Raw genomic sequence first — 26,367 nt, 5'->3', positions numbered from 1 at the left:
CACTCCAGGTGGCGGATCAGACACCAGGGAGACGACACCGATGGACTGGCAGACTCCCTGCCCTGCTCATGGGTTCTCGCTCCCTTCCTCCCTCTCTCTCCGCCACAAGCCAGTATCTGGGAGTCTGTTCTCAGGGGCTGCCTTCCTAATCCTGACCTGGAGACAGAGATGGAGGTGGGGGTGGCCAGTAAGGCAGCGGGGTGCAAACTCACAGCTTTCCTGCGGCCCCTGAACTTGGGTTCTTTTCAGACCATCAGAGGAGCCCAATGCACTCTCTTCGCCTCAGCTGGCCCCGACTTTGGGGAGCTCATTACCCAGAGGCATCCCCCCCTGAGGGGCAAACTAGACTCCTCGTCCCTCTTCCTACTGGGGGAAAGGGCGTGGGGAGAGAGGTCATCTCCACAACTGATGTCAAAGGGAGTCCCTGTCAGGGTACAAGGAACGGATCCCCAGGAAGCTACTGACCTGCGGAGGGCTCTTGGTCTTTGGGTAAGTGCCCAGGACTGCTGTGCCTTTGCGAGTTTGTTCCTGCTTTTTATAGTGTCTCTCTTGCCTCCCTTGTCGTCAGGCTGCGACCTGTCACTTTCTGCTTCCGAAGAGTCCCTCAGGACTTTCTAATCTGCTGCCTCCAGTCTGCTGTGGGCTGGGAAGTCAGATAACGGATTATGTAACACCGAGGGCTGCCGTAGCCCGGGCTCTTACTCTGAACCAAGTACTATGCGCGTCCGGCACCTCTAATTCACGAGCCGGTTTAATCCTTAGAATAACCCTGCCTGGCTGGGGTGACCATTCTGGTTCTTTCGATGATGGAATCAAGACTCAGAGGTTATGGAGCCAGGTCCGGGCCTTCCTCTGACTCCAAGGCCCCCTTTTAACAGGAAGGCCGACAGGTGACACCTGTCTCGGCCGGGTGGGCTCACTCTGCTCATTTCCCGGTCTGAAGTCCGGAAGTTCAGAGGTGTTTCCTTAGTATTGGGGCCAGTGGGGAGCAGGGAAGGATAATGGGCAGAGTTGCTGGTCTAGTCAGGGATGGGGCTCATCCCCTTCTGGTGGAGGCTTTGGTTAGCCCACCAAGATCACCCTGAGATTTAACTGTCTGACTGCAGAGTTTATCTCTTAATACGCTGGGAACTCATGATTTCTGGCCCAGACTCATTCATTCTCCAGCACTCGGGGGGGGAGGGGTGCCCTGGGCCAGCACCATCCTCAGCTGAGTAGGCACCATCTCTTTTGAATTAGGACAACCACAGTTGGTTCAAGTACCATTCAACAGTTGTGGTATCTTCTTTCCAATTTAAAATCTCAAGCTGCGGTAGCAGGAATTCTCAAAGCTAGCACGATCCCTTGAGCTGACCCAGACAGAGCACTGGTGTAGAATTCTGATAAATATCCCAAAACCCATGTTGTTCAACATCTCTAAAACTGCACTTGTAGCTATTGGTGCGAACGTGCTGGGGAGAAACTTCCGATCCTTGAGTTGTAGCTCTGGATTAGGTCGCTTCTAGGCCTGGATTTCCTTATCCACTAGTTAATGTTAAGTATTGAACCGTAGTTAATGCACGCTATGGACCGAATGTTTGAATCACCCCCAAACTTGTACGCTGAAGTCCGAATCCCCAACATGGTGATATTTGGAGCTGGGGCCTTTAGGACGTGAGTAGGCCATGAGGGTGGAGCCCTCATGAGTGAGACAGTGACCCCATGTGAGGACACAGCAGAAGACGGCCATCTGCAAACCAGGAAGTGGGCCCTCACCAAACACGGAATCTACTGACACCTTGATCTTGCACGTCCCAGCCTCCAGAATTGTGAGAAACAACTGTTAGCTGTTCAAGCCACTCTTGGTCTGTGGTATTCTGTGACCCCAGTGCAAGCTGATTGAAACAGTTAAGTACGAAACTCCTAAGTTAAGTCTAGTGACAGTCTACGAATTGTCTTTCTAGAGATAAGACCCCTCTCTTTATCCACAGATGTGGTTTAATTAAAAATCACCTGCCAATGGAACTCAAGCTTCATCATGATAACCTATCAGAATAAGCTCGTGACTTGTTTTAACCTTATATTAATCCTCCACGGCTTACACAGGTCTAACTAGTAATGTCCGCGCCCTCCACTTTACCAAGTCTTGGCTTCTATACAGCAAGACCTTGACACTGTCAATAGGTTCTGCGACTTTAGGCAAAGTGACATAAAAGAAGACCAGTGTTATCCTAGGCTAACTGCTGTAAACAACAGCGACGTTTCCATGGCATCCCATCAACACTGTCATGGAATGATGTTAAACAAAACAATGGTATTCGTGAAACTTCTGTACTGAGTTGACTCCTGCAGGTATAGTAGAAGCTGGGTCCATTTATTTATCAAAGCCTCCTGGGAGGTGATCCATCTACCACAGCCAGGCGCAAGGCCTGCAGGCCACCTCTGCCTCTCTGGGCGAAGGGAAACAGGAAGGCAGAGGACGGCCTTGGCCGGCGGTGGCGTCCCGGCCACGGGCATAGGGCTCAGCTGCAGGCAGTGTTCCATGTGGCCGGCTCTTTGCTGTGTATCATGTGTGCCAGTTGCCAATACTTAAAAATCAGGAGATTTCACCTAACTGTATAGTTTCTGGCTTCACTTGAAAAATCAGAAAGGCTGGCTGTCCTGGTCCCACCTTCTCAGGCAGCAAGCAGCGGCGATGGACTTGGGCCTCCCCGTGGACAAGTGTTCTCTGGTGGGCTGCAGACCCCTCTCTCCCGGGGGCGCTCCTGACTTAGAGGTCTGGTGCCAGCATTTGTCACTGGCCTTGCTCTGTTTCCTTACACTTTCCTATGTCTCTCATTCCCAAAACTGGAGCCTGAGGCCACATGCGCTGGACAAAACCAGGGGTGTCATTCATGCAAACACAAGAGTCCTCTGGGCACAGGTGCCCTGGTTGCGAGCTCTGGAAACAAGTGACTTCTATACTATTTTTTAGACATAAGTACTTATATACTGATACTTAATTTACTATATTTAGATGAAAGTGTTTTAAAGTTTAGCTTATAGCCCAACATATCATTCTCGGATGTATATTAAGATTTTTAAATAAGCAGCATTCGAGATAATATATAATCATATCACCACGTCATCCAAGTGGTGTTAGAAGTCCCACAGTAAATCAGAAGTTACATCACATAGGCTTTTGCGAGCTCATCTGACAGGCTGGGAGAAGCGCAGGAAACTATGCCCTGCAGTGAGAGAACCCGTCACCTAAAATTTCCTTTGGATTGAAAACTAAAGCCCTGGCCGGTTGGCTCAGTGTATCAACCCTGCATGTGAAAGTCCCAGGTTCGATTCCCGGTCAGGGCACACAGGAGAAGCGACCATCTGCTTCTCCCTTCCTCCTCCTCTCTCTCACTCACTCTCTCTCTCTCTCCCTCCTACAGCCATGGCTCGCTGATTCGAGCGCATTCGTCCAGGGCACTGAGGATGGCATTGTGGAGCCTCCACCTCAGGTGCTAAAAATAGCTTGGTTGTGAGCATGGCCCCAGATGGGCAGAGCATCAGCCCCAGACAGGGTCCACCGGGTGGATCCTGGTAGGAGCATATATAGGAGTCTGTCTCTTTATTTCCCCTCCTCTCACTTAAATAAAATTTTTTTAAAAGAAAGGAAAGAAAAAGAAAACTAAGGTAAGGCCTCTTCCCCTCTCCTACATCAATGGCCACAAATAAACAATAATAATCAGAGCTCACATATTAATTTTATAAATATTTTTTAAAATCTAGACATTAGAAAATGCCCAACCTGCACACTTTTCCAATATCTAAGAATGCTACGTACTTATAAAAGATAAATATTGCAGCCACAGAAAGTAGAACTGGAAAAGAACCCTAGAATGTATTAAATCTAATCAGTTCACTTAGGGACAAGTTCAAATCAGTCCAGAAATGTTAAGAAACTCACCCAAAGTCACACAGCTAATGAGTGCCAGAATGTGAACGTGAACTACATCGCCAGGCTCCTGCTTCCTTGTTTATTTCTCTGTTGGCTCAGTGGTAGATGAGCCTAGCATGTGGATGTCCTGGATTCAAGTCCCAATCAGGGCACACAGAAGCAGTGACCATCTGCTTCTCCATCCATCCCTCCCTTCCCCCCTTTCTCTCCTTCCCTCCTGAAGCCATGGCTCGATTAGAGCGAGTTGGCCCCAGGCGCTAAGGATGGCTCCAAGGCCTCTACCTCAGGCACTAAGAAGAGCTTGGTTGCTGAGCAATGGAGGAACACCCCAGATGGGCAGGGCATCACCCCCTAGTGGTCTTACCGGGTGGATCCCAGTCAGGGCATATGCAAGGGTCTGTCTCTGCCTCCCCTCCTCTCATTGACTAAAAAAAGAAAAAAGAAAAAAAAACAAAAAAAAAAAACCCTGACTGAGCCACCACACTGCCACTGCTCTGAAATTTTAATTTCCTCTTTGGAAATTTAGGTTAAAAATAAAATGCACATGTCTATTTTCAAAGTGCTTGTCTTTTTTCATGTTCATATTTCACACTTTACTTCTGAACCCACGTTTCTTTCCTAATGTAATCCTAGAGACTTTGTTCCAATGAGGGAAGGACCGGCTCTAGACATTATTTCCAAACCTCTTAGAAAAGTATCAAGAAATTTATAAAAGTCTCTTTTATACCTACAGGGAGCTAGAATGTCTTCATACGAGCCATGTGAGAGATTGATTCCGCCCCGCTCTGTGCGCCTGCAGCACACCTCAGGAACCCCCTTTTCTTCCCTAACCTCAGCCTCTCACATTTTTGAAGCCGATCCCAGTTTGAAGCACTTTAACCCTTAGCTGGGATTATATAAAGTTGTACCCTCTTTAAGAAGTTCAGTGAAAAAAACTACAACAACAAAGTTTATAAATAAATGAGTTGATTTAAAAAATATAAGATATACTTTGTCCTCTAGTCTTTAAATTTATAATTCATGCCCTGGCTGGTTGGCTCAGTGATAAAGCATCAGCCTGGTGTGTGGATATCCTGGGTTCAAGTCTCAGTCACGGCACACAGGAGAAGTGACCTTCTGATTCTCTACCCCTCTCCCTCCCCCTTATCTCTCCCTCTCTTCCCCTCCCACAGCCATGACTTGATTGGTTTGAGTGTATCGACCCTGGGCACTGAGGATGGCTCCACAGAGCCCCCGCCTCAGGCACTAAAAATAGCTCAGTAGTGAGCATGGTCCCAGGTGGGCAGAGCATCAGCCCCAGACAAGGGTTGCCAGGAGGATCCCGGTTAGGGTGGATGCAGGAGTCTGTCTCTTTATCTCCCCCTCCTCTCACTTGGAAAAGAAGAAAAAATAAAACAAATGAATATATAAATCTCTAAGTGACAACGCTGGGGCCTGATCAAGATTCGCTGGGGTAGGGAAGAGACTTGAGCCTGGGTCACCAGTTCTTACACTATTTTCCTCAAAACCAGTGGTTTTCTGGGAACTACCCAGGCACACCGTTCAGTTCAAGGACTTTCCTTGGCCTCCTTTTCTGTTTGGGGACAGCCTCCACTGATGAAGTGTCACGACCCCATCTTCACGGTCTTGGACAAGCGGCGCGTTCTCCCAGCCAGGGCCTAAACTTGGATTTGCTCTGCAATCCATCATCGCAAGATGTGATTTCCACTGCCGGCCCCCCTTCCCCGTTGCTGGCTGACTCGATTCATTCTCGTAAGTACCTAGAAATGATGTTATCAAAGATTCCATCTCGGCCCGACAATGGGCTCTGCCTAATTGACCCGGGTTCTTTCATCCCCCCCTCTCTTTTTTTCTGTAGAAAAAAGAAATGAGGGAGAAAATGTTCTTGGATTTCGTTTCTGGCAGAGTCCTGGGAGCTTTGCTTTAAATTGTTAGTGAAATGCTTGACATTTTTCCTTCACTTTATAAACATTATGTGCAAATCATTCAGAATCCTAATGGAAAGTAATTTCCCATTAATGTAGGTTATAAAATGCCATGTTCTTTTGAAATGGTGCCTTAGAAACAAACAGCACGAGACCCCTTTACGCTTGCAAATTCCATCCACAAATCAAGGAGGCCGGCGCTGGAGTGTCAGAGTCGGGGTGAGAGCCCCCGCCAAGGGCAATGCGGGAGAGGTGACGAGGACACTGAGAAGGGACAGGCTCGTGTCAAACAGTGGCTGACAGAGGCGTTGTTGGACACTGAGCCTCCTTTAAAGCTATCTTTTGTACATCTGTGATCTCTGGCTGACCAGCACCCTTCTAACAACTTAATCTGCCCAGAGGGTGAGCTGCTGGCCAAGGAGGAGGGACCACAGAACTGAGTGTCCTCTTGGGGTCTCCTTCTTCCACGACACACATACTCACTCTGTGACCCCTTGCTGGCTGTGGGTTCCCTGTGATCAGGAATCCTGAAAACAGACTCTTTCCTGAGGCTCTTGAACATTTTATATGTCGCCCCCGTAACCCTTCTGAATGAAATAAAACATCGGTGACGAGCCTAGTTCCGCTTTTGGCTCTGTGATCTTGACAAAATCCCACTGACTCATCTGTAAAATGGGAACGATGACAGGACCAGAAACATGTATGAAGTCTTTACTCCGTTACCTGCCTCACAGCAAGTACTCAACAAGGATGGCTGCTCCATTGTGGTATTATGTGTTACTGTTTTATTTTATAGTATCACTTTCTTGTAATATTGTTATGAGGATTAAATAAGTTTTGTATAAAAATCATGAAATAATAATGCCTGGCATATTTTTGGCACTCAAATGCAACATTCTTATGCCCTTAAAGTGGTACTTTAACTAAAAATACTTTGTGGAGCCTGACCAGGCTCAGTGGGTAAAGCATTGACCCGGGATGTTGAGGGCCCAGGTTTGAAACCCCGAGCTCACTGGCTTGAACATGAGATCAATTGAAATGATCCCATGGTTGCTGGCTTGAAGCCCAAGGTCACTGGTTTAAGCAAGGGGTCACTGGCTCAGCTAGAGTCCCCTGATCAAAGCATGTCTGAGAAGCAATCAATGAACACCTAAGGTGACACAACTACAAGTTGATGCTTCTCATCTCTGTCCTTTCTTGTTTCTCTCTCTATCTCTCTCTTGCGCAAAAAAAAAAAAAGTCATTTTTCGAGGACAAAGCTCTCCACACTGCCTGTCTGAGAGGTCAGATGCAGTGCCCTGTCTGTGATAAACAGAGACCCATCACCAAAGGAAAGCTGAGTTCTCTCTTGTAGCAGGTAATACCATGGCGTCTGGGAGCTTCAGCTCAAGTCCTGTCTCCAGGAACGACACCCCACCCCATCCGGACACAGGCGGGCAGGGCAGAGAAGCTGGGGCAGGGGTCTGCTGCTTCGGCCTCCCTCACACATAATGTACACAGGGTGGGGGTTGGGGGGTTCGTTTTCAGAGTTTTAATTCATTTGCATCCAGCTTCTTTCTAAACAGAAGTGCTGACGTGGCTGATAGTAATTCCTGCTTGAACCAGTTTTCTCGAGTCTCCGTGCAACAGTAGTTACTACCACCTTAACTCACACACAAACTGGTGCCAGAAGTGGGGGGTTGTCAGAAGAAAAACTCCAATGAATGGCACTGACCCCGCAGCCAGGCAGTGATGAAGGAGGAGACGTAAGGGGCATGCGAGCCGGTGACCTCCTTAGGTCACGGAAAACATTCGGGAGGACTTTGCCTGTGACACCTGGGAAAGTACCGGTCACTTTAAGAAAGAAGCGGGATAAAACAGAGTGTCAGCAGGCCTTGGTACTTCTTGGCGCATTTAGCGACTTAGTATAAGAAAGATAAGAAGTGCTCGGTTTGCACGCAAAAATCAAACATCAAGGAGCAGAATCGGAGTTGGTTTCAGTGTGTTGTTAGCCAAGCTCCCTGCTTCTGTGCCCCAAAGAACAGAAGATAAGCCAGTTTTCCCTCCAAGTCCCTCCCGGAGACCTGTCTAAAGCCAACAAAGGCACCCAGGTCTGCAGCGAGGTCAAGATACCGCCTCCCACTCAGGTCTGTTGTTTCAGATGACCTGAAGGTACCCCGCACAGGTGAAGAGAGGGCCGCGTGGGTTCATCAAGAAAGAGAAGAGAGAGAGTGGTTGTCGGGGCTGGATCTGGAGAGAGCCTGCAGTGTATACTCACGGGACTGGAGACCTCACGCTGTCCCAGTGACAAGACAGTCCCGGGCCTCCCCACGTCTGCACCCACAGGGAGAGGCGACGACAGCAACAGAGCAGCAGGCGGGGGGAAGGGCCCTCTGAGAGCCCTGCACCATCAAAGAGACGGTTACACAAGGAATACTGTATAATGAAAACAGCGTTTATAAGAAAATTGGAAGAGGAGGGAAGGAGAAGTCTAGGGAGAGGCTGACGGGTGGGGAGCTAAGGCCTCATCTCCCATGTCGGGCAATCAAAAGAGCAGTGGTTTTAAACCACTGGTCCGCGGACTGGTCCACGACAAGTTTCGTGCGGTCTGCAAAAGAGTTAACCACCCTGATGTTGTATGAAGATTATAGACCTAATGATCCTGGCCGAATTTGCTCATGCTCAGGGTGATTTCTGCCTTAGCAATCCCCCAAATTATTCTCCTAATTTCACTGGTCCCCAAGAGAAAAAAGGTTGAAGACCACTGCAATAGATAATAATATCCCAGATCGAAAAAAAATAAAAAATAGCAACATAAGCATATTATTTAGAACAATGAAACTAAATACCAAAATAACAGCTGAAAGTGTTAAAAGAAAGAGTAGGAAATAGAGATTGGGGGAGGAGTAGAGAAAGATGGCTGTTTTCCATAAAAAACCCCATAGTACCATTTTTTAAAATAAAACTATATATATGTCTATTACTCCGGCCATTTGTATTTTTAATTGAAAACAAACCTTACAGCACAGCAATAGTGTTGGAAGAAAATCCCAACTGCACAGAGCATGTTATGGAGGAGGAACCTGAAATCGTGAATCTCGACCTGAGTCTCACACTGACACAAAAATTAACTCAAAGGAAATCATAGGCCCTGGCCCACAGGCTCAGTGGATAGAGCATCAGCCTGGCATACAGATGTCCTGGGTTCAATCCCTGGGCAGGGCACACAGGAGAGGTGACCATCTGCTTCTCTCCCCTCCCCTCTCCCCTTCTCTCCCTCTTCCCCTCCTACAGCCAGTGGCTCGACTGGTTCGAGCATCAGCCCTGGGTACTGAGGATAGTTCAGTAGGTCAGAGCATCAGCCTTAGGTGCTGAAAACAGCTTGGCTGATTTGAGTATCGGCCCCAGATGAGGTGTGCCAGGTAGATCCCCATGGGGTGCACTTCCAGGAAAAACCAAGGGAGGAAATCTTCAGGATTGAGGGCTCAGCAAAAAAATTCTCAAACTTTACATCAAAAGCATCACCTTAAAAGGAAAAATTGATAAACTGGACTTCATCAAAATTTAAAAATTTGGATATCAAAAATGCTATAAAGACACTAAAAAGAACCTGCAGAGTGAAAGCAAATATTTGGAAACCACATATAAGTCAAAGAACTTCATTTAGACTATATAAGAATGCTAAAATCTCAGTAACAAATTGGGGGAAAAACCTTAATCTCCCCATATGTCAAGAATTCTTATTAATCAGTAAGACAAAGTAAACTACCCAAAGAAAAAAATGAATCACATGAACAGACAGTTCAAACATGAGAAAATACAAATGATAAATTAAACACAGGAAAAAAAAACCCACTTAACCTCACTAGTTATCACAGAAAGGCAAATTAAGATTGAATACCATTTTTTTAAAAACATGAACGCTTGGCAAAACTGGAAGTCCAATGGCCCGGGGTGGTTGGCTCAGTGGTAGAGCCTCAGCCGGGTGTGTTGATATCCTGGGTTTGATTCCTGGTCAGGACACACAGAAGAAGTGACCATCTGCTTCTCCACCCCTCCCCTTTCTCTCTCTCTCTCTCTCTCTCTCTCTTTCTCTCTCCCTCCCTCCCTCTCCCACAGTCATGGCTAGATTGGTTTGAGTGCATCAGCCCTGGGTGGTGCAGATGGTTCTGTGGAGCCTCCACTTCAGGTGTTAAAAATAACTCGGTTGCAAGCATGGCCCAGATGGGCAAAGCATCGGCCCCACACGGGGGTTGCTGGGTGGATACCAGTCAGGGCGATGTGGGAGTCTGTCTCTCTGCCTCTCCCGCTCTCACATGGAAAAAAAGAAAAAAAAAAAAAGAAAGTCTAATGACATGGGTTTGGGGAAGCAGGTATTACTACATTAACCCTTTGAGTAGTATGAACGTCATGTACATCCTTGTGCCACCAGACCATCCAGAGTATGATCGATTTATTTTATTTTTTATTTTATTTTTTGTATTTTTCTGAAGCCAGAAATGGGGAGGCAGTCAGACAGACTCCCGCATGCGCCCAACCAGGATCCACCCGGCACGCCCACCAGGGGGCGATGCTCTGCCCATCTGGGGCATCGCTCTGTTGCAACCAGAGCCATTCTAGTGCCTGAGGCAGAGGCCACAGAACCATCCTCAGCGCCCTGGCCATCTTTGCTCCAATGGAGCCTTGGCTGCGGGAGGGGAAGAGAGAGACAGAGAGGAAGGAGAGGGGGAGGGGTGGAGAAGCAGATGGGTGCTTCTCCTGTGTGCCCTGGCCGGGAATCGAACCCAGGACTCCTGCACACCAGGCCGACGCTCTACCACTGAGCCAACCAGCCAGGGCTATGATCGATTTATTTTAAAAATGTGTAAAGCAATATTTTAAAAAGGCAAATGTATGTTCTTCTTGTTTCCATATATTGGTTATCAAATAAACATGACTTTAAGTTAATAAAACTGGAACTAATTTCATTTTTTGAAAAAGAACTCTCTCCTGGGGGTCAATAAGCATGAAAAAAACTCACTACTCAAAGGGTTAATAGCAGTGTGCCATGTTGTATATCTACACTCACTTAAAACTTGCATTCACTCTAACCCAGCAATTTCATTTCCAAGAAAGACTTGCCTCTCAGCATATATAAAATATTCTATCAACATAGGATATTCCCTTGAGCAAATAACTAAAAACAACTTTCACGCCCATTAACAAGGAAATGTATGTATAATGAGAAACTACCAAACTGTCAAAAAAAAACATGGAAATAACTGAAAGGAATCCTGACACATTTACAGAAATCTAAAACTGTGAGTACAGTGTTCATAAACAGACCAACTGTTAACAGTGGCCACTTGCAGGGCGGGGCCTGGGACACCGCAGGTGAACACGGGAAACCACAGTGTGACTTACACTTGAGGGTGTTTATTCTCGGTGTGATCATTCCATTCACGAACATGTTTGTGCCATTTGTCCAATTAACAAATAATGACGCAGCACTTAAGAAAGTGGCTTGCATGCAGCAGGTGCTCAACAAATGCTAATTCAAAGCTTTTAAAAATAAGTACAATATTTTGAAAGGGTTAAAAATGGAAACATAAAGGGTTTTGTGGCATGATCATACACGTTAAGAGGCAGGGAGTAGTCATGGAATTCTTCCTGGGGCTGGTTTGCAAAAGTTGGCGTAAGTACCCAAAACCAGGAAGCAGGGAAAGGGGTATTATTGGTGGAGCAGGGGAGTTACCAAACAACCGAAGAAGAAACTGAGGGTCTTAGTGTATTTAACAATAGAAAAACACGTGGTGAGCAGAGGCTTCCGCAGAGCCTGACCGCAGGGCTCACCTGGCCCACAGAATGGGCATCTCACCTGCTGTGTTGGCGGATGAGGTGGTGGCCACCCCGTTGAGCTCACTAGGGCTCCTCTTTAGGGGTCGTGGCTTGTATTCCCGCCTGGGCAGAGCGGACGCAGCCGATATTCTGTAACACAAATGGGAAGACGAGTCAGACACCTGCTGGACCCGAGTCACGTCTGCCCTGCCCTGCTGGACCCATAGACTGGGGGGGAACATGGTGCCAGCCACCAAGGGGTGACTTTTACAGCCTGGTTCTCGAGTAGCCAGAGCTGCTAGAAGTTTCACAATGAGGGATTCAAAAAGTGTCTCCCATGAAGTCTCCGAGCAGCCAGGGGTGCACGGGGCAGTCAACAGTGGAGGCTGCCTTCTCTCGTTCTCCCCAAACAGGGATAGGAAATGAAAACACAATCGGGTGAGCTCCAGGCGACCTCCCATCTCCAGCGTGGATGCCTCACTGAGTGGACACACCTTTTGTCTTCCCTCTGTAATTACGGTGCTGACATAAGCAAAAATCCCTCCAACTTTATTCATTATCAGAATCCCACACAAGACAAGTTTCTGTCATCAAATCCGGTCAAAAAAAACTGGCAGTTTTTTTCACCCTTTATTTTAATGAACAGGGTTACTGTGCATACTCCATGTGATATCGTTAATTTTCAAAAAAGTATAGACTACATTGATCCTTAAGGTCATAAGGAACACAGCAATTTTTCTTTGATCATTTATAAAGTACCTGAGTCTCAATACCACTCAGAGTCAATATCATGAACATGACCTGATTTCTGAACTGTTGAGTTAAACATGTCTTTGTCCACATACTGATGTACTTCCTGACATCTGTCTCTTCACCACATCCCCAGACTGGAAGTGGGGGGGGGAGGGGCTAAGCTCTCAAGCAGCAATAAGACCAGGATAGCTCTGCAGGGGCCGAACTCAAGTTTGGTGAGCAATTTTGCCCAGTTGCCCTAAACATAGGTCATGGAAAAGGGCTTTGATGAAAAGAAAAAGGTAATAAATTTCTAGCTCCCTTTTCCCGATTCTAAAGCCATGTATGGATTATCTTAGTGCTACCCCACACCCAACTGTGAAACCAGCTACAGAAAATTCAATACCCTGGCTGATGGCTCAATAGTAGAGCATCAGCCTGGCATATGGACGTCCTGGGTTCAATTCCCAGTCAGGGCACACAAGAGAAGCAACCATATGCTTCTGCTCCCCCCTCCCCCTTCTCCTCATCTTCCCCTCCCACTGCCAGTGGCTCAATTGGTTTGAGCAGGGGCCTGGACACTGAAGATAGCTCTGCTGAAGCGCATTAGCCTCAGGTGCTAAAAATAGCTCTGCACTCGAGCATTGGCCCAAGATGGGATTGCCCGGTGGATTGCGGTCAATGTGCATGTGTGAGTCTGCCTCACTATCCCCCCTCCTTTCACCTGAAAAAAGGAAAAAAGAAAATTCAAAACCAAACTGGGCAATGGGAAGGGGGAGAACAGAGACAGAGAGACAGAGAAATTGATTTCCACTAATTCTAGCTCTGCAACCCAGGGCCATGCCCAGTAGGCTCTTACCGCATCCGAAGCTTTTTCTGGAGCTCCTGCAGAATCTCGGTGGATTGCTTGTGATAGTCTAATGCAGCCTCTATAAACACAGCCAACTGGCTGACTTGTTCTACCTGCAGCAGAAGCAGAAAGTTACTTCACGGAGGCCAGAGCCTGCGGCGGTCCGAGGAAGGACACCAGCAACAGGGATCTAGACTTGCAGGGAAGCCTGCGTCTCCCTCGACTCCGGTCCATCTCATTCCATGTCATCTGGGAGCCCTGGTAGTAATCACACAGGTCCCGGGAGAGACGGAAATACTGGCGACACATGTGAAAACTGAGTTCCGATTATAATCTGATTTAGCTCAATAACAATGCCTGTTATTCCAATGAGGTGATAGTCGCCGATCTTAATGTGATCAAGTTCATCAATCTGAAAATGAAATCAAGTTTTCCAAAGAAAGCCAACACTGAGACAGAGGAACTGCTTCCTCACACCAAGGTGTTTCTGGGGGTCCTTTCTACTTTCAGTCAGAGCAGGAGACTATGAAAATTAAGCTCCTTCTCAGACAAGATGGAAGCCAGGGCACAGCCGCCGGCCCCCTGGACGGAGTGGTTGCTGTAGATACAACATCCTTTCCTTGAAACACATCACTGAGAGGAATACACCCTCAAGGCTGTGGCATCTCTCTTTCCCATGAACCCAGGCATCCATGAAACCTGTGACCAGATTACAGGGGACACGGAAAAATAAGCTAAAAACGCTGTGTCCCCTCAGGAAGTCTCAAAGACCTGGAGATGCCTCATTTGAGGAGGAGACGCCACCAGCCAGCCCGAGCACTTCCCCGGCTCCCACGTGTCCGAGGGGCTGCTACAGAAACAAGGGATTAAATGAGTTTATTTGTGGAATCCCCGGAGGCAGGCCCACTGGGTGGAGGTGGGAGGGGACCCCAGCACAAATCCCACACACGCCAGATCCAAACACACAAAACAAAACCACCACCCCTCTCCCAAGCTCCCCAAAGCCTCTGCGCCATTTCCTCAGTCCGTTTGCTCATCAGCGTTGGGCAAAGCCAGCCCTGAGCAGGCACGTCCTCACCCTGCCGAACCCTCCGCAACGCGTCTGCCTCGAAGATCCAAACTGGCTCCGTGTACTGTTAGGTCCACTTCCCTTGCCTTGCCCACTTATCCCACTGCAAACACGGATTCAGTGTGCCTCTCAGAGCTGCGTGAGCCCCACCAGGATCAGTGTCGGAACCAGGAAGCCTCACCACACGTTCGCCACGCTCTGTGGCTGGAGGACCTCCAAAGCCCAGCCTCAAATTTCCCAAACCGTGCAAACAAAACAGGGACAGCACGACCCCTCCGAAACCCTACGGATTCTTACGTTTCACCTCTTTGGCTCTGACACACACTTTCTGAGCAAGTCCAGGGCCTCTAATGAGATCAGAGCGGAATCAGCTACAGAAAGTAAGTTCCCACAGGGCCCGAGTTGCATGCCGGGTGGATCCGCACCAGCCGCCCTGACTTCGGGAAAGCGGATTTCTATCTTCATGCCCGCTTTGAAATCAGCCCGGCGTGACGTGACGTGTAAAGGCACAGAGGAAGGGGGTCAGATGAACTTTCTTTGAAACGCATGTGAAGTTTGGGCAGGGCAGAGGGGGACGTCACCACTCTCCTCTCTGATGTGGTTAAAATACAAGATTATGTCACCAAGAGATGCACTTGTAACTAGTCACTCCATGGCTGACTTCGGGAAGGAATCATGGGCTGTCACGTGCACAGAGTGGGTGCTCAGTGCAACTAGGGAAGAGGTGGTCACCAGGCTCTGAGTCTCCAGTGAGGGACACATGGTGTCACCATGGCTTATCTGCCTCCCCCTGCTAGACAGTGGAGGCTCCCTGCTGCCCCGGGCCATAAGCAGTAGGCAGGTGGCCTCTGCCTCCCAAACCACGCTTAGAAGTCAACACCTGGACAGGCAGAACCAAGGTCGCAATAAACCCAGGCCTGTGAGAGGGTAAAACACTTCTCTCACTGGCTGCACCACTCAGCCTGGCAAATGCACCTGTCGGCTCCGGGCAGGTGGGAGGGGCTTACCTCCTGTATGACAAGCAGGGAACTGCCAACCCTCCTGAATGAACAGAGGACTGGATTTTTATAAAAAAGGATCACTGCTGACTTTTTTTTTTTTTTTTTCTGAAGCTGGAAACGGGGAGAGACAGACAGACTCCCGCATGCGCCCGACCGGGATCCACCTGGCACGCCCACCAGGGGGCGACGCTCTGCCCACCAGGGGGCGATGCTCTGCCCCTCCGGGGCATCGCTCTGTCGTGACCAGAGCCACTCTAGCGCCTGGGGCAGAGGCCAAGGAGCCATCCCCAGCGCCCGGGCCATCTTTGCTCCAATGGAGCCTCAGCTGCGGGAGAGGAAGAGAGAGACAGAGAGGAAGGAGAGGGGGAGGGGTGGAGAAGCAGATAGGCACTTCTCCTGTGTGCCCTGGCTGGGAATCGAACCCAGGACCCCTGCACGCCAGGCCGACGCTCTACCGCTGAGCCAGCCAGCCAGGGCCACTGCTGACTTTTGACTGATACTGAAGAGAAACTGAGGTCTCCCTAGGATCAACCCAGGGAGACAGGCCTCCCTGATGAAGCGTGTGGGTCGGACAGCTAGTCCCGCACAGGAGTCCACCTGAGGGGTTAAACCACCACTCATGGGCGTGGGGCACGTGCAGCTGACAACAAATACACCAAAAACCTTTTCCCAAATGCTTCCAAAAATAACACGTGCAACCGACACAAAACCAAACCAAACTGCTATTGCTCAGGGACCATTTCAAAAGGAAATTTACGTATTTAAGGGAGAACAAACCAGCAAAACAACAGAGCAAATTGCGACCACCCTTCCTGTTTCCCACGCTATGTAAAAACCTGACAAAATATTTGAAAGAAGAAACAAACAGAGTGTGCTTTTGAGCGCTCAGGTTTAACGGACGTGGAAATTTCAAAATGTCCCCCCCCCCCAGGACTACTCTTGTTGATACTGGACGTCACCCCCTACCCAAAATATCCCCACGGCTATAAAAAGTGCTCAGTTCGACTTGACTCAAAGATGCAAGACCTCAATGTGCCTTTTAATGAACTATAATAAGCAGAAGGTGGTTTTGCAGATAGATAAATCCTCCGATTTGTACCCACAGATTTCAAAGTTCAACAAGCAGGGCCACAGCAAGCACTGAGCCGAGATGGCACGTCCGCGGCCCCGCTGAGGGCAGGAACTCTGGGGGGAGGCAGGGGACCCCGGGTTCTTCCGCTCAGGCACCGAAACATGCCCAGTGACTCCTCGCCACCAACAAAGAGGGGAACCCCCACTCCACCACCCCCCTTAATCCTATTTTGTCTAACTTCTCTCGGGGAAATACAGCTGGTGGCGAGAATCCCAGTGCAGGACACCATCAGCCTGTCTGACGGCTGTGTCCCAAGACCTCCACAGTCCCCGTGCCCGCCAGCACCGCTATGACATAGCTAAGGAATTTCGGCCTATGTCCTGAGAGGTCTCTCTCTACTGTGACAGGTGAAGGCATCAGAGTGCTGGATGGTGCGCAAGGCTCTCCCACCAGCGCAGAGAGATGCTCCCTCTCCCATGTGTGCAAAACTGTCCATTGCCACGTGGCATGGGCTTTCCATCCGAAAAAACCAGCAACGCTATGACCTTGGAAACAAAAACTGGCCGCAGGGTGATTCCCAAGATACCCCCACTTCACCAAGGCCAACCCCAGCACAGCACGGAAGCCACCCTGGGGATGACCGGGCACCCCAAGACCTTAGATTTCAGCTGGGACATGCTGAATATCTAAAGCTCTGAGGCAGGGGAGAATGGTTACAGAAAGTTCTGGAAACTTTCATCACAGTCAAGGCTCTAGCGCCCCTCCGCAAACACAGAGTCAACGTTCTCATTCCCACGAAAGTCTCCCATTCGGAATCAATACTTACATCATTCTCTAAAAAATTAAACATGCTTCGTTCAGCCAAGTCCTTCGACTCTTCAAATTTCTCTATGGCTTGTCTGATTTCTTCATCAGGTATCTTACCTACTCGCTTCTTTTTATAATCGTAGTCCAGGCGGCGGCCCTCCAGCTTTCTCAGGTGGTGCTAGGAGACAGAAGGGCTTTCTCAGGTGGTGCTAGGAGACAGAGGGGCTTTCTCAGGTGGTGCTAGGAGACAGAGGGGCTTTCTCAGGTGGTGCTAGGAGACAGAGGGGACAGACCTCCAGGAATGCAGAGCATGGCTCACACAGACCTTCCTCACTTTCATGAGGAGACTCTTTATTTTTCTTCTTGGCCTAAATTTTAGGGGGCAGGGTCCCATTTAAAATTTTATTTTTGGTGGGCACCTCAGCATCTGTTAGAGGCTCCTTTCATTGCAAATTCTCAAGGATGGATGGATGGTTAGATGGATGGAAGGAAGATGGAGGATGAGGGATAGATGGGTGAATGGATGGAGGATGATGGATGGATGGAAGGAGGATGGATAGAAGATGGATGGATGATGGATGGATGATGGATGGATGGAGGATGATGAATGGATAGAGGATGATGGATGGATGAATGGATGGATGATGATGGATGGATAGAGGGAGAATAGATGGATAAATGAATATCCAAAATGAGAATGGAGGCCCTGGCCGGTTGGCTCAGTGGTAGAGCGTCAGCCTTGCATGCAGAAGTCCCAGATTCGATTACCGGCCAGGGCACACAGGAGAAGCACCCATCTGCTTCTCCACCCCTCCCCCTCTCCTTCCTCTCTGTCACTCTCTTCCCCTCCCGAAGCAGAGGCTCCATTGGAGAAAAGTTGGCCTGGGCACTGGGGATGGCTCTGTGGCCTTTGCCTCAGGTGCTAGAGTGGCTCTGGTCGCAACAGAGGGATGCCCCGGATGGGCAGAGCGGCATCACCCCCTGGCGTGCCGGGTGGATCCCGGTTGGGCACATGCAGGAGTCTGTCTGACTGCCTCCTCGTTCCTGGCTTCAGAAAAATACAAAAAAAAAAAAAAAATGAGGATGGATGGAGGATGGATGATGGATGGAGGATGATGGATGGATAGAGGATGATGGATGGATGGATGGATGATGATGGATGGATGGATGATGGATGGATAGAGGGAGGATGGATAGAGGGAGAATAGATGGATGAATGGATCTCCAAAAAGAGGATGGATGGAGGATGGATGGAGGATGGATGGAGGATGGATAGATGGATGGATGGATAGATGATGATGGGTGGATGGAGGATAATGGAGGATGATGGATGGATGAATAGATGGATGGATGAGTGGATGGATGGATGAATGGACAGACGGAATGAATGAATGAATGATGAACGGATAATGGAATAAATGAAGAAATGGGTGGATGGGTTGATGGATGGATGAATGGATGGCAGAATAAATGAGTGTCAATATGGAATATAAGGACACAGTACTGGCATTGATTCATTTTCCAACGTTCTTTTAAGATTTTATTTATTGATTTTTTTAGAGAGAGAATAGAGAGGGAAGTATGAAAAGGGAAGTATCAACGTGTAATAGTTCCTTTCTGTATGTGCCTTGACCGGGCAAGCCCGGTGTTTTGCACTAGTGGCCTCAGCCTTCCAGGTCAGTGCTTTATCCATTGCACCACCACAGGCCAGGCAATCAGCGTTCTTTATAGGACTCTTCACTTTGGCTCTGTTAATGTCCAGATAATTTCCAACCAAAGTAACTGTACCAAAATGAAGGCTGTTTCTTTTGGCACTATTGTCAACTCCTCACTAAAAAGTAGATGACAGGCCCTGGCTGGGTAGCTCAGTTGGTAAGAAAATCATCCCAATATGCCAAGGTTGCAGATTCAATCCCCGGTCAAGGCACATACAAGAAGCAAACAATGAATGCATAAATGATTGGAACAATAAATCAATGATTCTCTCTCTTTCTCCGTTCCTTTCTCTCTAAAATCAATTTTAAGAAAAAGTAGATGATAAAAACACAAATTTCTAGTATCCTCTAGAATATTTATGTGTTTTTCATAAAGTTCCCTGACAATTAATTACAGAACAAGTTGAGTAAATGCTACAGTGCGTGTACACCCTCTGTGTGTGCTGGGGGTGGCCACTTTAAATAGTTTTCCAAGCACAAAATGAGGTCAAGGAGAATAATGACCTCACTCGTATGACGCATCAAAAGATGCAACAAATAGATGAGTTTCAGTATCAAAAACCCACTACACAGTTCTAGAATCACCATATGCAAGAAATGGCTGGGGAAATAAGTATCTTTAACTTGGTTTCTGTTTGGCTTCAATGCGCTACAGGATAAAGAGCCCACTGAGCCTGGAGCTCCCTCCTGGGCCAGGGGAACAGAACCGAGTGATTTCTCTCAACGCACACAATCAGCTGATGTTTGCATTTGGTCCCTAAAGGAACGTCCTAATGATGTTACATATAAACATCACTTAAGGAGCAATAGGTGTGGGTTTACAGCCAAGAAAACTTACCCCAATCTCTTTTAAATCTTTGTCTTGTAGTAACTGAAGTGGATCAATAAAAGTTTGCTTTACGTTAATATCAAGGGAGTCTTTGACTTCAGCCATCAGCTTCATGGATTCGCCAACTTCTACCAGTGCATTGCCTGGAATAGTTAATACAAATAAAAAGGATTTATTGGCAGCATACTTTAAGGTTGGGAGTGATACATATTTCTTTCCAAAAGTTTGTGGATGATGGTTTAATAAGGCCTGGGACTGACTCAGAAAAAAAATTAAAAAAAAACTTTCTACATTTCTTTTCTACAGTCCGCATTTTCTTCCTAACACTCACCTGGAGGCGGACAGGCCGAGGCACTTACCATTTTGGCCACTAGGTGGAGATAAAGCTCCATTTATAAAAAGGTAACTTGGGTGAACTGGCACCAAGGGTTTCTTAGAAGCTCCAGAACAAAGTCCCTCTTTGTAAACAATGAAAGGATTGAGTCATGGGGGGGCCAAGCATCAACCAATAAAGATTACAATAGAAATAAATTAACAAAATCTCATCTCAGCTTTTGCTGCCAGATTTTCCTGAGGCCACTGGCTGGATCCTTCAGATGGTTCGAGGGCTCCCCATCCTCCCTGAGTCAGAGAAGCCAGGCAGTGCCACACAGGGAGCGTCCCAGCAGGGCAGGCAGGGTCTGCGGCCGCCCCGAGGCCTGGGCAGTCATGCCGATCCTGGGTGGTGACAGGCAGCTCTGGCTGAATTACGGGTGGCACCTGGGCACCAGCCAATCCGCACTGGTTTGCAAGCAGGGGCCCTGGGAGCTGCGCGTGATGAGGGTGCAGGGTCTCTAAAGTTCATCTCTGGCACACGCCTCCCTGGACAGAACCAGCTGTCCCGTGTCGGGGGGGGGGGGGTGGTGGTGTCCAAGTTGAGTTTGTAAAAAGGCAGAGCGTGTGGCCCCTCAACTCCCAAGCTGAAGAAGACCTTAAAAGCCAGCCCAAGATTTTGCATTCCTAACCAATTCTGACCTTCAATAGTTTCACTTATTAGTTGAAGGCATGCATAATTCATTCATTTGTAAAACAGGGATAGCACTACTGTCTCATTCCTTTTTTAAAAAAAAGAAAAGAAAAGAAAGGAACTAGATAACATATGCTGTAGGATTTCACAAAATAGCAGTGACTAAACCACAGCTGCCTGGGACTCCCTTTGACCCACTGGCAGCTTCACTCCTCCTGGGAGGCTAACTTAGGAGTCTGACTCTACATTGTTCCGATGGAGACGGGACGTCCTTTCCTAACCTGGAGATTCTTCTCTGCCCAGGAAGTCAGAAACGAAGGGTTCTGCTCCTGACCTCATCACTCTGCCGCCTGTGCCCGTGCCCCAGAATGTCACTTAATTCAGCTTTGACAAAAACATTTCCAAGTGTATTTCTTTGAAGACTCCAAAGATGACATTCTGCATGAACTGGACACTCCCTCTACTTGCCCAAGGTCAGTGCTGTCAATTCCAGGAGGGTGTGGGGCTCAGTCTCCACCCCCCAAGGTTTCTGCACTTGAAGGAGGTCCCACCACATGGCTCCGAGAAAGCATCCGATAGCACAGCCTGTTCCTCAGAGCACCACGCGGCCCATCTGTTCCTAACAACCCAGCCCTCCTGACATAGCTCTCTTCCATATCCCGGGTTCCAGTAAGTTGCTGGGCACTTGCGAAGCTACCATGCTGTCTGCCCCCCCAAGCCCCCTGCCCTGTCACTGCGGCCAGATGCACAGCAGGAACCCCCCTGGGTGTCAGGGCCTGTCTGATGGCCTCACCTGTCCCCCATCGGGCCTGCCATCAAGGTACAAGAAAAGGTTACCTTGTCTCCACTCACAGGGAACAAAATAAAATCACATTCTACTGCTCTAGCAGATATTGTTATTCTTGGTAACTAATTCATGTGTTAAAGTTTCATTTTTCTTTTTTTTAAGTTTTCAAAATACACCCCCCCCCCCAATTTCATAGATGAATCACTACGGCCAAATACTTAAAAGCCTCAACTCCATGTCCTTCCTTGTTACCACTCCCTGCACAGCAAAGGTCCCAAACCCTCCCAGAAGGCTTCATACATTGAATTCAATTCACCCCCGATCTAATTAATGTATTCATTTCAAGAAATCTTCATCAAAATTGAATGAGCATTTTGTTCCTTAGTAGAGGGGACTTAAAATGACTCTTAAGTTTTATCTGCAAAACTAAAACAGGCAAATATGTCCGTGAAATTTTTCCAATATCTAGGGGCAATTTCACTTACCTATGTTAAAATGTGCTTTTAAATTACAATACTAAAACAACATGACAGTTGATCAAAATAGGGTATGGATCAAGAAACCAGGGAAGACCAGAAACAAACTTAAAATGAATAATTTTTAGCCTATACCAAAAAAGGTTAGTTCAGCCTAACCAGGCAGTGGTGCAGTGGATAGAGCGTCAGCTTGGGATGCTGAGGACCCATGTTTGAAACTCCGAGGTCACCAGCTTGAGTGGAGGCTCGCCAGCATGAGCGTGAGACCATAGACATGACTCCAGTGTCACTGGCTTGAGCAAGGGGTCACTCGCTCTGCTACAGGCCCTCCCTCCGTCAAGGCACATATGAGAAAGCAATCACTGAACAACTAAGGTGCCTCAATGAAGAACTGATGCTTCTCATCTCTCTGCCTTCCTGTCTGTCTGTCCTTGCTGCGTCCCTCTCTCTCTCTTGATTAAAAAAATTAAAAAAAAAAAAAAAGGTTAGTTCAAATCAGAAAGATCGACTGCATTAGGACAACTAAAACAAAACTAGAACCCTCTTGCACGGATTCACCCGTTAAACTCAGGACCCTGGAAATGTAAAGGTAAGAAAAGAAAGCATACGGATGTAAGTATAAATAAACATTTGCACAATTAGTGGGAGTGAGATGAAAAGTTTTTCTAAACTTGACAGCAAAGCCATAAAGCATTAAGGAGACCCAGTGACCCCACTACATGAAAAGCAAAAATCTTTCTTCATTACAATGACCCCCACCCACAAGGTCCGAAGTGAATGCCTACCTGGTATTAAACTCCATCAACTTAGAAGGTCAGCGAAGATTCTGACCATTGAAAGAGCTAACTAAAAAGAAAAAAAGGGGGCAGCCCTGGCCAGGTAGCTCAGTTGGTTAGAGTGTTTCAAGGTTGCAGATTTAATCCCTGGTCAGGACACATACAAGAATCAGTCAATGAATGCATAAGTAAGTGGAACAACAAATCAATGTTTTTCTCTTTCTCTCTCTCTCTCTCTCTTCCTCTCTCTCTCTCAAATCAATAAACTAAAAAAAAAAAAAAAAATTTAGGCCCTGGTCAGTTTGCTCAGTGGATAGAGCATTGGCCCAGCGTGCGGACGTCCAGGGTTCTGTCCCCAGTCAGGGCACACGTGAGAAGTGACCATCTGCTTCTCCCTCTCCCCCTCTCACAGCCAGTGGCTCCCTGGCTCAAGCATTGGCCCAGGTGCTGAGGACAGCTCAGCTGATTTGGATGTCAGCCCCAGGTGCATATATGGTTCGGGTGGTGTCAGCATTTTCCTTTATCTTACTTGGCTAGGTTTTCTAAACTTCCTGTTACAAATACGTAGTACTTGTAGTACTTTGGTAATAAGAATACACAAGTACAGGCTGTTACAATAAAGGCTTCTTGTAGAACCTACAAGCACCAAGGGGTGCGCCCTCACTCCCCGGGGTCACGGTGCCACTCACCGAAGGTGGAGGCTTCCCCGAGCTCCCGGCCGTACTTCAGCATGCAGTCGCCCAGCAAGCCCTCCGTCTGCGGGTACCCGGTGGTCCTCACCTGCCCTCGGATCTTCGACACGGTGCTCAGCATGCCCAGCTTAGCTCTGTATGCTTAAAAACATTGTCATTTGTAATCCCTTCCAGTGACGAGGCAGAGGGACAGGCTCGGAGCATTCAATAAACGCGGCTGGTGAAATCGAGGTCACCCTAACAAAATGCCAAGGGCCTAAAGCAGGAAAGGGCTGTGTGTGACCCAGTCAGTCCCTCATGCGACTTCCAAGATTCTTTACTGAGGTGGGGATAAGAGCTCAGTTGCAGTCAGGTGAGAAAACAGGAACTGCACACATGTCGCTGAATTTCCAAATGACAGCAAGTGGGCTGCCAGGACCTAAGACAGCAGCTGCCCTCAAGGGGCTTGCTTCAGATACTGGAAGGCAGATTATACAAAATGTGATTACACAAATGAAGTTTGGGTGTGGTCTCCAGAAAGGAAAATATAGCAAAGTGCTATATTGAAAAAGGATACAATGATGCCTCTAATATGTGGAAACATAAGCGATAGCGGAGGGACTACCATGGTATTTAACCACCATAATGAGCAGGCAGATCTGACCCAAGAAGTTAACACAGGGCCAATCGGAAGATCTCTATGGGAAAACATAACTGTGGCCTGAAAACCAAGGTAAGGCTTTAGGATTCCACTCCATGGGCTATAGAGAGTTACAGACTAGCTTGTGGTTTCTGAGATGGTTTTAGGTAATGAAGGCATACACTTTTTTTTTTAAGTGAGAACAGGGGAGGCAGAGAGACAGACTCCCGCATGCGTCCCAATCGGGATCCACCCAGTAAGCCCCCTACCAGGGGCCATCGCTCCATTGCTTGGCAACCGAGCTGTTTTAGTGCCTGAGGCGAGGCCATGGAACCATGCTCAGTGCCTGGGGTCAACTTGCTCGAACCAATTGAGCCATGGCTACGGGAGAGGAAGTGAGAGAGATTGAGAGAAGGGGAAGGAGGGGTGGAGAAGCAGATGGTCACTTCTCCTGTGTGTGCTGATACTGACCCAGAATCAATCTCAGGACTTCCACACCCGGTCCAACGCTCCACTGCTGAGCCAACAGGCCAGGGCCCCCTTTTATTTTCCTTTGCTTTAATAATTACATCCTTGTTTCAATTCTAAACCAGCATTTCTCAAAGTGTCACATGTATACAAACCACCTGAGGAAACTGCTAAAATGGACAGTCTGATGCAGACAGTCTGGGATGAGTCCAAGACTGAATGTCTTCCCCACAGTTCTGCAGTGGAGGCTGAGCCTGCTGCTCCGTGGACCACACTTTGAGCAGGAAGAGCCAGACGCTCCCAGTGACGGCATCTTTTAATCTCACCCACGTCAGCCTCAAAGGACTTATCCTCCTGGTCTCCAGGGCACACAGGTATCACTCGCCCAACATACACATGTGCATGCAATCACTCATGCACATATGCACGCACTGCACACGCATGCATGCAATCACTCATGCACATGTGCACGCACTGCACCCGCATGCATGCTCCTCTTCCCCAGGGTGAAGAGTGGGATGCAGTCACCCTGTGACTGAAGCCATGACCTGGATCAGAGGCTGCTAGGCCTGCTTTCTGCTTCTCAGGCAAGAACCAAAGGCTTCTGGCTAGTGGACACCTTCACTGTTGGCCAGCATCTCCTCACCGAATTCCACCCTCAGCTCTCTGAGGACAGGATCTCCACCCACTTAAAAGCACATTCCAGAACCCAGGGGCACTGCGTGACTTATCAGAAAAAGGAACTGGTATGATTCACGCCAATCACTGATGAGGCCAGGGAAGAGATATATTATTATGGCTTTTAAAACTGTAATCATCTACACAATTCTAAGGTTCCTGTACCCACTGACCTCCCTGGTCATGATTTTTACAAAATCCAGGATTAAAATTTTTACTTTCTTGATTTTCAAATGGTCCAATCTGTGCTGATTCCTACAGCCGAGGGGTCAGAGTAACCACATGCAAATGAGTCTTAAAAAGTAAAGTTTTGGAAATCCACAAAATTCAAGGACTGGGGGCCTCTATCAGTTTCTATAATTTATAACCCAGGATCAGCTCGTCAAGAATGCTGCTTCAGCCCTGGCCAGGGGGTAGCACCATTGGTTGGAGCACTGTCCCAGTACGCCAAGGTTATGGGTTTGTTACCTGGTCAGGGCGCATACAAGTATTGACCAATGAATGCATGGATAAGTGGAACAAATTGATGTTTCTCTCTCTCTCTCTCTCAAATCAATTAATAAATTAAAACACATACACGTGGCCCTGGCCGGTTGGCTCAGTGGTAGAGCGTCGGCCTGGCGTGCAGAAGTCCTGGGTTCGATTCCCGGCCAGGGCACACAGGAGAAGCGCCCATCTGCTTCTCCACCCCTCCCCCTCTCCTTCCTCTCTGTCTCTCTCTTCCCCTCCTGCAGCCGAGGCTCCATTGGAGCAAAGATGGCCCGGGCGCTGGGGATGGCTCCTTGGCCTCTGCCCCAGGCGCTAGAGTGGCTCTGGTCGCGACAGAGCGACGCCCCGGAGGGGCAGAGCATCACCCCCTGGTGGGCAGAGCGTTGCCCCCTGGTGGGCAGAGCATCACCCCTTGGTGGGCAGAGCGTCGCCCCCTGGTGGGCCTGCCGGGTGGATCCCGGTCGGGTGCATGCGGGAGTCTGTCTGTCTCTCCCCGTTTCCAGCTTCAGAAAAATACAAAAAAAAAAATACAAAAAAAACCCCCCACACACACGCACACCAAACAGAACGCTGCTTCACAGCCTAGGAACGGAAACCTCCCGTCAGGAGGCTGATCTAAACCTGGATCCATGCTGCTTTCCATATTATCATGCCTCATTTCTTTAGC

At 48.3% G+C, this 26,367-nt stretch overlaps 1 protein-coding gene across 2 annotated transcripts in view; it reads right to left on the bottom strand.

Moving 5' to 3' along the window:
- The window catches only part of LOC136384642 (endophilin-A3), a 75,201-nt gene that overhangs the window by 7,165 nt on the left and 41,669 nt on the right, over positions 1 to 26,367 (bottom strand). The window contains exons 4-8 of one of the 2 annotated variants that reach the window (XM_066355074.1): positions 23,444 to 23,587; positions 19,719 to 19,852; positions 17,185 to 17,343; positions 13,226 to 13,329; positions 11,675 to 11,784 (exon numbers count right to left, since the gene is read on the bottom strand). In XM_066355074.1, the coding sequence (XP_066211171.1) occupies positions 11,675 to 11,784; positions 13,226 to 13,329; positions 17,185 to 17,343; positions 19,719 to 19,852; positions 23,444 to 23,587 (651 nt within the window). The remainder of the gene's footprint in view (positions 1 to 11,674; positions 11,785 to 13,225; positions 13,330 to 17,184; positions 17,344 to 19,718; positions 19,853 to 23,443; positions 23,588 to 26,367) is intronic. The other variant, XM_066355075.1, reaches the window with a different exon arrangement.

Source organism: Saccopteryx leptura, chromosome 13, assembly GCF_036850995.1.
Source record: "Saccopteryx leptura isolate mSacLep1 chromosome 13, mSacLep1_pri_phased_curated, whole genome shotgun sequence".
Taxonomy (NCBI): domain Eukaryota; kingdom Metazoa; phylum Chordata; class Mammalia; order Chiroptera; family Emballonuridae; genus Saccopteryx; species Saccopteryx leptura.
Note: the sequence above shows the minus strand (reverse complement) of the source record. Positions and strands in the feature narration are given on the sequence as shown.